At 41.3% G+C, this 13,516-nt stretch overlaps 1 protein-coding gene across 1 annotated transcript in view; it reads left to right on the forward strand.

The window, feature by feature from the left end:
• Positions 1 to 13,516, forward strand: part of ARID1B (AT-rich interaction domain 1B) — a gene marked incomplete at its 5' end in the record, with an annotated part of 340,856 nt that overhangs the window by 270,615 nt on the left and 56,725 nt on the right. Inside the window, one exon of the mRNA XM_082481489.1 lies at positions 6,189 to 6,516. Coding sequence (XP_082337615.1) covers positions 6,189 to 6,516 — 328 coding nt within the window. The remainder of the gene's footprint in view (positions 1 to 6,188; positions 6,517 to 13,516) is intronic.

Genomic DNA, 13,516 nt, shown 5'->3' on the forward strand with positions numbered 1-13,516 from the left:
GTTATTAGCACCTTTCTCTGTATAAAAATAGTGACCTTAAATTGGGCAAGGAAATGATGAATCCGTTGCATTGCCAAGGCCATTGTTTAGGAGCCCAAGCATGTCATCTCTGCAACGAGGCCACGATTGACTAAGCATGGAATAAGGGTCTCAACACAGATACCAAAATAGGACTTCTATTTTTAGATGGAATCTCAAGGCCAATCTTAAATTGTGTAGTGACTGTGAGGGTTAAAGTCTTCTAACAAGCATAATAATACAGTGGCTACTGTGGGAATATAATATTGAGCTCTAATGCCTACGGTTTATGAATCTTAACTAACCCTTCAGACTGAGAGAGACAGTTCCTTTTATTTTGCTTGTTTGACAGAATTGTAAAACAAAAATGGAATACACAATTTCTGCCCCTGGACAACCTTGAACTTGTCTATTGTTTTGCCCTTACTGGATAACCTTTATGAAGTATGCATCTGTTCAGGGGTTTAATGAAGTTGAAGTCAAGCCACAGAATATATAAGGGGCAGTATTTTCTTTAGAGGTACCTAAAGAAGCTTTTTTATTTCAGCACTTCCTACTATTGCTTTCTTACTTAAAATCCTCAAAAAGGACGGGAGCCAGCAATGAGAAATTCTGTAAGGGCGGGCTCAGCGGCTTGCCCGTGCTAGCGAGGATGATTATTTTCGTCTCTGGAGTTTCTGAGAACTAGTTCTGATGTTTGTTTGCAGGGAGCCTTCCTGCCCCGTGCAATGTTCCTTTCTGTTTCGTCTCTGAGTCACATTTGTTGTAGTGTTCTGAGCACAGGGCTACAAGCCAAGATTTCCCAGTTTCTAATTTTGGCTCTGCCTTTTACACCATCTTTCAACTTAGGCAAGTAGATTCATTTCTCTGCTTCGCTTTCCTTAACTGTAAAATGGGGCTAGTAATGCCTTATAGCCATGTGTGAAGATTAATTACCTAACTCCAGTTGACTGGTGCTTTCCTTTTATTTGGAAAGCATTTTGTGGCCATAAAATGCTGTCCAAGTGCTTATTTTTATCTGCACAGTGAGCAACTAGCTTAACTGGTAAAAATCCAGTGGATTTATGATGTGCTATCCTGACTTCCAGCTGTACTGCTGCTGCTGAGATTCCGAACCATGGGAATAGTGGGTGTCAAGTGCAGTAAAACATTAGCCATCCACACTGATTGAATGGAAAGGTTTTTGTACTAAATCAATGCATTTAAGTAACACGCCGAATACTACTTTCTTTTTTGCTTGAGTTCAGCAGTTCTTTTCCTCCCTCTGTAGATGAAAGTGCCTATGTAATGATTTTATGGGTCGTGGTCAGGAAGAAACGGCTATTAAAAAGTGAACTTGAGGGGCAGGAAGAAAATGAGCATCATTGTCATTAACAGGCCATTTCAGAAGGGTCTGGTGAATAGTGTGATGGATGAAAAGCGTGTTCTTCTGCAGCTTTTGGAGAGTACCGGTGATCCCGTGCACTGGTCATCATAAAATTAGGGCCCTGCAGACTTTCAGCTCTACAGGTAACAGATAGGGCAGAAGAATACCACATTTTCATCAGGCTAATGTGACCATTAATAAAATCCGGGGATGGAGATGGTGATATTTCAAAGTCATGTATTTACCTGGATTTGAGTTTTTAATAGCATTTTTCATTTTTAATGAAAGTAATCTGTAATTGCAACTCTTAACATACCCTCTTACAAACCACAATTATATGCCAGCAATGATGAATATATAATAATGTTACCCCATTTGCCTTTTATTGCCAAAATAACAAATATATTAAAAATTACCTGGGTTGCAACCAAGTTCTTAAATTATTAAACTGAAATAATTCTCAAGGATTTTATTTGCTTTCCATGTTTTGTTCACATAGGCCTTCCTCCAGAATATTGTTAAGCATAGACTGAGTTTGACAGGACTACTTCTATTTTTATATATGCGTCAAAGCATTCTGTGACATTAAGCTTTTAGTTTGAATGCTACATTTCATGATATGCTGTCCTGAAAACCGTTGCTTAAGGCTAGTGTCCTTTCTCTGCAGTGGAATTGCTTACCATAATAAAGACTACACCAGTAAGTTTGGGTTGGAGGAATTAGCCCCCCGTTCATGAGAGCAGAATGATCCATTTCATGCATATGGTTGATTTATTTGGTTTTCATGTGTTTACATGACACTTAGGTCTATAATAAGAGTAGAATATATTTTCCCAGGAAGCAGTTTGGTACTGGGGACCTAGTCCAATCCTGTGAAACCATTGCTTGCAAAAATAAAAAATGGCTTTGGCTCCACACTTCTGTGTGTCTGTGATACAACACAGGAGCATGCAGTACAGGACATTAGTTCTAATTTTGTATTAAAACACAGCATTTTCCTGTCCCCAAGAATAAAAAACAGAGCAAGAATGGAAGTTGTTACTGAAAGAAACAGCCTCTTTGGTTTGTGTTTGGACAACATCTAGCTCGGGGGCTAATGAAGCTCTGGTCTATGACCCGAGCATCAAACCGCTGCCACAGCAAAATCTTCCTTAAATGCACTCTGGAGAGCAGTCAGATGCTGTAGTCGGTTGGGTCTTTTAAGACTGGGGCAGAGAAAAACTTCCTGTGGATCAGTAAAACGTATCAGAAATGCATCCCATCTTCCTAACTTTTCCTACTCGATTCAGCAGTAAAACTGTTCTGTTTGGGTATAACAAAGAGAGAAATCACTACTGAATATGTCTGAACTACAACCCCACAACTTCACAGTAAGATAAACCCCCTTTTGTTCATGGTAAAGTAATATGAATTGAGTATTTCTGCTTTGTAACCTTTAATGTTGGGCTCATTTCACAAAAGCACTTTGCTATCTAGCTCCCACTGATTTTAATCCTAGATGTTAATTAAAGTGGTAGCATCTTAAGGATGAGATGCCCTAAGTATCTCAAGAGTCTGGACCTCCGAATCCAGACCCACATACGCAGCAGCCTGTGGAGTTAAGACTTAAATACCAACTGTATCTACTGAGTTCCCTAGGTAAAATCATTTCAGAGAAATTCAGAACAATAGCTTTAAGTCATTGGTAGCAGAAAAACTTGATGGTTAAGTGCGCACATGAAAAATTCTAAAATGGTTTTAAGATACTATTTTTAATACTATGAATCTGACCTATGTCTCTAAAGCAGAGAGCAAAATGAAGAGGTAGTTCTCAAATTTACCTCTTTTCAGCTTACCTAGAAATGGCAAGATATCAGAGCACTTTGTTCAGCAAACCTGGACAAAGTGGACCAGAGTTTCAGCAGTAAGTATGAACATCTGTCTTTGGCAGGTTGTTAGTAGGCTTTTTTATATTTTATCTTCATTACACTTTTTTTTTTTTCTTCCTGATTCCAATTACTGCTTTGTTTTTTCTCGTGCCTTTGAGGTGGTGTCTCTCTGGGTACAATTCTACTCTCCTGAGGAGGAGTTGGAATCAAAAATTCCTCAGATATGGAGGGGAGGAGTTGTTCAGTAGTATTGTAGAGCCGCTGTTGCCAGGCTTGTACCCACTTGAAAAGTGTGGGCTCTTGGACTTGGCTGCCTGACACGTCCAGCTGATGTGGGCTGGCCTAGCATCTGCTGCATTCATTGTGTTTAATGCTGCATCCATCTGTTTTCTGTCAAAGCCACTGCCAACAAATTACTAATCTATTAGAGAAACATGGAAATAAGATTGCACTCCTCATTCCTGGCAATTCCTCTTGTATTTTGTTTGGCTTTTATTTTGGGCTTTTTTTTTTTTTTTTTTTTTTTGTGGTCTGGGAAAGGTATAAGAATAGCTAGTACTTGAGGTATTGAGGAAATGCTTAGGGGAAAAAAAACATGGAAAAAACATTTAAACTTGTTTTCCTTGCTGAAAAGATACCACTTCCCTGTGCTCTTGGACATGTATCCCTGGAGATGAATGATTAGGAGCTATTTTAACTGAGCCACTTATTTTTATGGAGAAGATTCCACTGTTTTTTCTGTTGTGCTTACACTGGAGAAGCCAAAACACAAAAGAAGAGATTTTTTGTCCCAATTCAAAATAGCATCAAAACAGCAATAGTATTTAGTATTGGTGTTTGCTCCTCCAAGCATGCTGCTGAACCGTACTTCATAGACCCTAACTGACAAAACAAATTGGCTTTATGTAAATTGGACTGACAGTAGCTCCCAGTGATTATGGATATCATGTCTGCTTGTCTAGGGAGGGAATTTGCTTCACTTTGGGAAGCAGTGTTACTAATAGCATGTACTATGTGTGTTAACTGACTGTGTGTAATCTTTGAGCACACATATGCACCATCTTGCTGCATTACATTTTTCTTGCACAAAGCCACTGGAAGACCAGAGCAACATCTGAGTTGTTTTACACCTTTAACACTAAGCAGAGTAGTGTGAAACTAGTGAACCCTGCAGTTTGTGGTCACATACATTGGATCAGAAGTGTGGCTTGAGCAGTTCTCAGCAGCCAGAACTCTGGCTAGGGGCGATGGCTCACTGAACAGAAAAATAGTCAGCTGCCAGTGGTTGAGCCTAGAGGAGGAGGAGGAGGAGGAGGAGAAGTGACAGGGCAGTCTGAAGTCAGCATAAAGGTGAATCTGGAGTCTTTTATCTCTGCTGAACCACATATTGGGGATCCTTCTGTGAAGATCCCCAGGCAGAAATTTGGTTTCTAAAACAGAAGAGAATTGTTTCTCCATTTCCTTGGGAAGCGTAGGTCTCATGCGTTCTTGCTGAGGAGAACTTGTAGCAGAGTGAGTCAGTTACCGAGTGGGGAGGAGGGGAGGATTAGCCAAAGCACAGCAGCAGGAGCATATGAATTAATTATGTGTGCATTCAAATGATGGATGAATATATTTATTTTAAATATAAACATGAGTTGCATGCCATCAACTCTTCTGCCTGGTAGCTGAGGCCTGAGGAGAGACGTGGCTGATCTCCACGTTTAGAGGAAGAGTCCAAGGGCTGCTGCCTTTGAACGAGCGTGGGAATATCTGAGAGTAGTCAGGAAACTCTGCTCTGCGGCATCCCACAGGGAGGGAACGGGTCGTGTTTCCACTAATCTAGATGAGATGGAAATAAAGACAAGTCAAAACTGATGACTGAAGTAGTGTAATGTGATACGTTTCCTAAAATACTTTTCTATCATATCTTTACCTTCTTTTCTCTCTTTCTCATGCTGCTTGGGTTTGTTTCTATAACACAGAATGCTGTACATGCGCTTTTTCTTGACCTTTTAACATGATAGGAAAATCAGCACTCAAATGACTTTAAGCTGCTGCAAGTGGAGCAGTTTGCTCCAGTGACAACGTAGATTGGGGTCAGCAAGGTTTTCATGCCATCCTTCATAAGGCACCTGTTTATGTTAGCATCTTTGTACTATTGCTGATTACTCTTGTAATACTAGTTATCCCAGAGGAGGTGCACTGTAAGCTACCACCCTGTCTGCTGCCATAACCAAACTTTGAACTCGCCAGGAAGGCAGGGTAGGGCAGGAGGGAGCGGGAGTGTTTTTTGGGACCAGGCAGCCATCCTCACTGGTCTGTGCCAAAGCATCTCTGACACAAATGGGCAGAATGATTAGGAGCAAGAAGCCAGTGAGAATAGCCTGTTGCTGAAATTGCAGAACGATGAAGAATGAGAACATGTAATTACAAAAATAAGATTCTCCCTTGAGCTTATGTAATGGGTTTCTTACATGCCACGTATCTCTCTACTGTGTAAGGCAGTTTTGTACTGTGTGCTATGTTGTTAACCCTCTGGAGGCTGTGCTTTTCTGTATTTGCTGCTGTTATCCCGTGACATATATTAGGCACAAAATGTTTGAGGGTACATGAAAATCAGGTTTATAGGATCATTCAGGCTGGAAGGGTGCTCAGGAGTTGTTCTTGGCTGACTTTGTATTCAAATCAGGGTCTGATATAAGATCAGAGCAGGTTACTTGTGGCTGTATCCAACTGGGTCTCGAAAACCTCCAAGGAGAGAGTCTGCACAACCTCCTTGGGCAGCTTGTTCCACTGCTTCTCCATCCTTATGGTGAAAAAGTCATTCTGACTGTGAGGCTAGTGTGGTTCACTTTAATTCACATGTGTAAGTTCTGCAACTGCTGACTTCCTAAATAGAAATATTTGCTCAAAAGTTTAATGTTTTTCTCTGTGCTTTTTATCATTTTGTTCAGGAAACTACTCCAGACCACCGACGTACAGTGGCGTGCCCAACACAAGTTACAGTGGCCCAGGACCTGGCATGGGTATAAATGCTAACAGTCAGATGCATGGACAAGGGCCAAGCCAGCCTTGTGGTACCATGCCCCTGGGACGGATGCCATCGGCTGGGATGCAGAGCAGACCATTTCCTGGAAACATGAGCAGTATGACCCCCAATTCTCCTGGCATGTCTCAGCAGGCAGGCCCCGGGATGGGCCCACCCATGCCAACTGTGAACCGTAAGGCACAGGAGGCGGCTGCTGCAGTGATGCAGGCTGCTGCAAACTCCGCTCAGAGCAGGTATGCATCCAGGTGAAAGGAGTTTAAACAAGTAGGAATGTTTTTCTGTAATTTCTGAAGTAATGGCACTGTATAGGTGTATGCATATGCATTTATACATGTTCTGTTTGTGCCCTTATCTCTGGGAGGAGATGACCTGTGGGAAGAATACTTTTCCTTAAATGCAGGGGGAAAGCGTGCTATCGTGTGTTTGAATTATCCTCTCGAAAAGCAGCTGTGACAATGGAGATGACAGCCACTTCCAGTTTGGTTCTTGGCACGGTAGGCTTTAGGAAAACCCACAGGGTCTTAGCGACATTAAGAGTCAAAAACAAGCCCTCTGCAGCTAAAAATTGATTAGCTGGATATATATTTTTTATCTCCAGTAGAGAGAGGGCCAACATGTCCTTGGCAGCTTGCCCCTGCCAGAGTGTAAGGAAGCTTAAGAAGCTGCCCATCAGCTCTTGCCTTTACTGCCTACATGGTGAGCAGCAGCGCTGATGACAGTTGTCTTCTACAGGATGTTCTTGTTCCTAGGCAGGCATGCAGAGAGGGAGAGGAGGGCAGGTTGAGGGGAGCAGCTGGAGGGGAAAGGCAGAAGGAGGCATAAAAGCAATCTGGAGTTATCTGGAGTTGGTAACTGCCACTTATGCATCCATAAGAGAGAACCTGTGAATAGTATTGTAGACATCATCTGCCTTCTTGTCTTCCCTTCAGGCAGCTAACTGCTTGTTGCTGTTTGTGCATGGATTTTGGCAAAGGCACTTTTCTGTCCATGGTTATTCTTAAGATGCCTAAATACTTGCAATGAAATCATATTTTCTGAGAGACTTTTCAGATGAAGTAATTTCCACATTTCCCTGGACTCAAATTTAACTCCTGGTGTATTTATTATCTTTTTGTATTACAAGAAGTTCCATTGCATTTGAGAATTGCACAAAGTTGGTTGCACTTTCTGGTAAGCATACTTCAGTGTGTGTGTGTGTATTAAGCATCTTGCATTTATTTATGCAGATGCACATTTACACATACAGGTATTTATCATTCAAGACCAGTGTTTCTGGACACTAAGGTTGCTCTAATTCCAAGACGCAATGTAAAACTAGAAATAGGAAGCTAATGTGTCCCTGCATCTGTTGCTTTCTCATTTTGCAAGTTTGGAAGGCAGGTGGCATCTAGTGATAAGTAATAGCAAACTTCTAAAACAAAAAGAGTAAATTTAGTATACTTCACGGCCTTGATCAGTAAAATAGAACCGCATGCCTTTAAAACAGACAGTACTCCAGCAGATAGCTGTGAACCAGCAGTCCCTTACTTGTGTCGGTTGTTTTAACAGAACTGTCAAGTAGGATTTCAAAAGTCTGCTTCTGTCTCTCTGGTTTAGGCTATAAGCTGATAGGTCAGGCACGAAGGAATAAATGGGCCATTGCTGTAGCTGCAGGAACACTTTATAATCATGTAATGAAAGATCACATTTGTTGGTCTTTACAGCAAGAAAAGACTTTGTGTTAAGCAGAAAATATTTGGTTGTGATTCAGCTTACACTTTGGGCATAGTGTGTGGTGTTTGATCAAAACTAGGTTAAATGATTACTACTCCTATCTCGCACCCTTCCTCCCAAGTCAGTTTTGTAAAAACCACTTTTGGATTTTAGCTTTGCCTGGGCGAAACTGTACCATTTCAGAGCCTTTCAATCACGTATTGCCCATTCTAGTGATCCAGCACCTGTGGAAGGGCTGTGCAGTCATTGAATCTCTATTGCAAATACTGGCAAAAGGGCTATTTATAAACTGCAGATTGATTGAAACCTGTCACACCTCTCTGATGCCAGGGGGATGCAAGCACGCTGTTTTCCTCTTTGATCTCAAGTTGGCTGTAGGGGAGAAAGCGTAATGGCTTTTGGCTATTCTTGCAAGTCCTCCATACTTGCATATGGAAAGAATGTACTTGACAGTGATTCATATTTGTGACACAGAGCAAACCCAAAGAGGCTGTTCTTTACTTCTGCTTTAGGCCACCATACATTAGGTCACTTGCTTATGCCAGCCAGTCTGGGGCTAGCGGATGCCCCAAGTTTTCTTCACAGCAACCCAGCTATGGCAATGCTCAGGCTCCCTTGATGCACCAGCCTGACCAGGGTGGGTAGGTAGCAGTGTAAACTGGACTTACTGTGGGACCTTGGCAAATTTTTTTAATATTTATGAACATGCCATCTGGCTGCTGAAGGAATATAAAAACCATGTGAAAGATACACAAGTACTTGAATCCTACAGAGGATTTTAGTTTTTTGCTTTCTTTTTAGTAATGCCACTGTGACAGTATGATGAAAAGCTGTATGTCACTTGCTCACACACCGGCATGGCTTTTGGCATGGCTCCATTTCCTTGTGCCTGAGAGAGAAATGAAGAATCTTATCACTGAGAATGAATGAGATTCCTCCTCCCCCTGACCCAGGCATCGTCTTTCTCCCCTCATTGTTGGTGTTCCTCTCTCGCAGCGGTGCTGTGCAACCCCATCTTCTTGACTTGGTGGTGGTATTGTCGTTGCTGCCTGGGCAGTGAACTGCAACCCCCAAAGTATGATCCCTTTCTGAGAGGTGCTGTACTGCCAGAGCGATGACAGGGTTTCTTAATGGGAATTTCAGGAAAGTTTTATTACACTGTAATTAAGCGTGCATGTGTTTGAAAAATTTCAGTTAGTCTCTTCAACAATTTTAAGGAGCACTAAGTACCCAGTGCAAAACATTCGCCTAGAATGCAGCTACTGTTTTTTCACCAGAGTCCTTCACATTGTAGTTTCTGTAATTGTATCACAAATTACAGCACTGGGAGAAGGTATCTACGCTGGCTCCCAGCCTGTTGCTCCCTCACAACCAAGTCGAGCTTCACCTGACATTCAGGTTTCATGGACTTCCCTGCTGTCATGGTATTTCAGTTGTTACCTCCGTAGGAAATCTATATTGCCCGAATTACTGCTGCCTTCATGGTTATTAACAAGTTTTAATTACCAGTTTTCTGTAGCTGCTTTTGTTTGGTTGGTTTTTTCCTTAATAACCTCATTCATATATGTGCATACGAGAAAGTACAAAACAAAACAAAAAATAAGGACACAAGTCTACTGGTGCTCCTGTTCAAAAAGCAAAAATGAGTAAAATGGGAGAGCACTCGCACCATACTACTTTGTCTAACTGGAAAGACATCCACTGTTACATGCCAAAGTGCATGAATAGTATCCAGCCTTTTTCTTTGAATGTGTTGAGTTTATAAGATTCAGCTGTGGGGTTCAAAAACTGTTGGATTTTTATTACTATAAAACACACCACTCTATGTAGAAGTAAGAAGAAAATGAAATGGTTGTGTCAGAGTCATGGTTACGCAGCAGTATTTCTGTACAAGTTGGTTGTGATCCCCTTCAAGGTCAACTTGTTGAATCAGTAGCCAAGTATCAATAGGGGAGAGAAATTTATCTTCAGCTGCTAATCCACAGGATCTATCCTTTAACAGCTCCGGAGTCTCATTTAGACATAGAAAGCTGGTTTGCCTCTGCCTTGCCAAGCCACAGTAAGCAGCTGTGTAAAATGAATTTAAATGGCATGCATCAGAATAAAATCACTTCCTCTGGGGCAGAAAATCAATATTTGTTAACCAGGACTGGATGATCAAGATCTGAGTGTCAGCGAGTTACACCTAGGTATCATCCTCAGTGCAGACCACCACCCTTTTAATTAGAGAAGATACAATCATATAAATAAAAGTGGTGGCTGCGGAAGACCGTAGCTTTGCACCATTTGAATTAGCCTTTCACCTCACCTTGAGGCCTGCTCTTAGCTTTGATTTCTACAGCTACGTAATACCTTCCCTGGAACCTAAAATCTTACGATGTGCTAGTCTGTCTTGTGCACGAAGGCCGGTGTTTCCCAAAAGATATCTAGCATGTCAGGCTAAAGAAAAGAAAGGTGGTTTTAAGACCTCCTCGTTGCACTGGCAGTATCTGTGGTTTCACGCTACCCGGGATGTTTAAGCTTGGCCTGGGTAACAGTTAACAACAGGCAATGCTGAATAACTCTCTAATATCCTGTATAGTAATTCCCCATATTTTCAGGAAGGCGGTGTGAAAGAACTGCAAAACAGTGTTTTCCTGTCTTGGTCTCAACACACCCATTGGCTGGTAAGGACTGTATGTTGAAGACCTAATATATCCACTGAATTCCAAGGAACGACTTTTCATAACTTAGGCTGGCATTGGATGAGATCTCAAGGGCTGGTTCTGCCGCTGGAGGGTAGAACCCAGTGGAGGCATCTGAGGACCAGGTGGCTCCAAAAAATAGTCTTTTATTACACTGTAGTTCTTACAACAATAAATGTATTTATAGTGATAGATAAGTGTTTATGTGTGTATAGACCTGCAACACAGTAAGCCTTCAATATAAGCAAACAATTTTTAGCAAATGAGGATAGCATTTTCTCCGTTGATGTGAAAGACAGCAAATCTAGCACCAGCCAGTTTTGAATTCCTCAGTTTGTAGATGCCCAGCTTGAAACTTTTCAGGACTGTGTTCACTGTCTGTGAGCTTTTCTTTCCTACAGTAAGTGCCCAGCACACACTTTTGAAAATGGATTATTAGGTTGACACCTGAAGTCAGCAGACATTTCTAAAGCTAGATGCTTGTCATCATCGTTTTCAGCATTTCTTGTGCTAGCAGTGAGTGTCATTCTGAGCATGTCTTCTTAGCAGTTGAATGTGTGACTGTAGTATACGGAGAGATTAAAACACAGTTGCGAAATAGCTGGCTTACATACTGTTAGCAGTGCGGCTTTAGGAAGATGTAATTCAGTACTAGCTGGCTGTAAAATACACATCCAACTGTATGCTAAAATGAGCCTCTTGCTAGTGCAACTACGGTTATCAATACCTGAACTAATTACTATAAAATGAGTTTTGATGTGCCTACACGAGGAGCAATCCTATCTTTGAAGGCAGCGTTTTTGACCTCAGTGTAATGTACCTTAATACGATTCTCAGGATTGCGTGGTGCAATTTTGTAAATTAAAGCAATTTTTTTTATAGATTGAATGAATTTAGAATTGTGTCATTGATTTTAGAGGACACAATTTAGACATAGTAGTTTATTAAACTGAGGAACTGGGATCCAGCTTAGCTATTTGCAACCTCTGGCCATTTTAAATCCTGGTCATTGGGTTGCTAAATTGAGGTGGATATTTACATTATCGTCTGCTGCTCCCCGTGCCACCTGAGAAATGGTGTTCAGTCTCCATAGTAATGTGTGGTGTTGCATTGCTTTGACATACTTTTAGGCACTCTAGAATGTGGTTCTGGTTCTAAACCGCTTAGCAGTTGGTTAGGTACTACAGCCTCCTCGTGGTAAGGTCAGAAGAATTAAGGTAAGCTTTCATTCAGTCCTAAAACTGATCTGTGAAAGCTGCGCTGATATTAGAGAATTTCTGTTGTACAGAGAAACAGTTACAATCAGTGTAAATGAGTTTAAAATGTGCATTCGATATGTCTTCTTTTTAGTCTCTGTGTGTGTATACATGCACACACACGCTTGCGCACACACGCGCAGACTAACCTTCCATCAGCATTTCTGTCCTGCTATGTATGTATAATTCATATTCCATGTTGCTGGTGCCAGCAAAGCACTTTTTCTGTATTATTTTCTCCAACAGCAGGGTAATGCGGCACTGCTGATGGACTAGAAGGTACTGGTGAGGAAATATAGTAATGGACATGGTGCATTAAAATGTCAAAAGGAAAAAGAACGAGGCGGAAATGGGTAATAAATTTTTAAAAAAGAATAATAATATAAATAAAAAACAGAGCTCTTTTAGGTGTTTTACATCCTAGAGCCTGTCAATTTCTGTGCAGTATTTTCCAATCTGGCCCTTGTGATCTTGGAACTTGGGTTTAAAATTCTAATTGTGATTTTAAAAGCTGCAGTTATGTAGCAGGAAGACTTCAAGTGCTACAGTGAAACTCACCGTCTTTAATCCCTGGAGAGAGTATATATTTTCCATTGTTTTCCCTTTTCCCCTTAAGCTTGGAGGTGCTGTTCTTCTCTGCTGGGAAGTGCAGTGGAGTGCAGGAAGGTTAAGTACTCATTCAAGTTTCTTTGCTTATTCAAACCAGGCTGCTTCTAGATGAAAGGCTGCCAACTGTGAAATCCCCAAAGTAAACTAGGCTGAGATAGGACTGGTAGCCATAATTGGAGCCAGTGCTGAGGTACGTTATCTGTTGCCTTTGAAATAAGCCCCTAGCCAGAAAGGCTCTTTCTGCCGGGTCTTTTATTTAACTTTCAGTCACTGGGAAGGAATTACTCCTGTTCAAATTCAGGCCATTCACAATTCTCCGGTCTCAAGGTGTCTGGTCATTTCCCCTCTACCCCACTGCTCTGAACACTCCCAGACTTCGGATTTCCCTTAGGGATCCTGACGGATCACCCTGAAACAATCCCCACTTTGCTTTCTGTTAGTGCTGTTTGAATATCCAGGCAGTACGTTTCAGTCCATGAAACTACACGTTAGCAGTATGGCTGTGAACTGCAAGTAGCTGCTGTGCTTGTTCCATCTGAGGCTGGCAGCATTTCAGTAACAGGTGAAAAATTTTCTCTCTACGCCAAGTTTCTGTGTGATTTGAGGGTTAAAGTCCAAATATTAATGCTTACTGTAACTGTAATTTCTAAGGGAGCTATTAACCATTATTGACATATTTTTCTTCAAAAGGACCCATGCTTCTTCCCTCTTCATGAGAAGTAGTCATTTATATCAAGCTGATTTTTTTATTCTTTCTTTTTTTGAAAGGGCACTTTCTTTCCTCATGTTTTGCTTTTCAAAGCAGAACCATATATGGCTTTTTTCTACAATGTATTAGGAGGGGTGAAGTACAATTTAGCTTATCTGTATTTATTATAGTAAAGGGAGAGCTGGAAATCACACTTCGGTGATTTTTTTTTTTTTTTTAGTAGAGATGTATTTTGTAGATTAGCTCAAAATTGCTGATAAAA

The sequence above is a fragment of the Vanellus vanellus genome (genome assembly GCF_965231255.1).
Source record: "Vanellus vanellus genome assembly, chromosome: 3".
Taxonomy (NCBI): Eukaryota; Metazoa; Chordata; class Aves; order Charadriiformes; family Charadriidae; genus Vanellus; species Vanellus vanellus.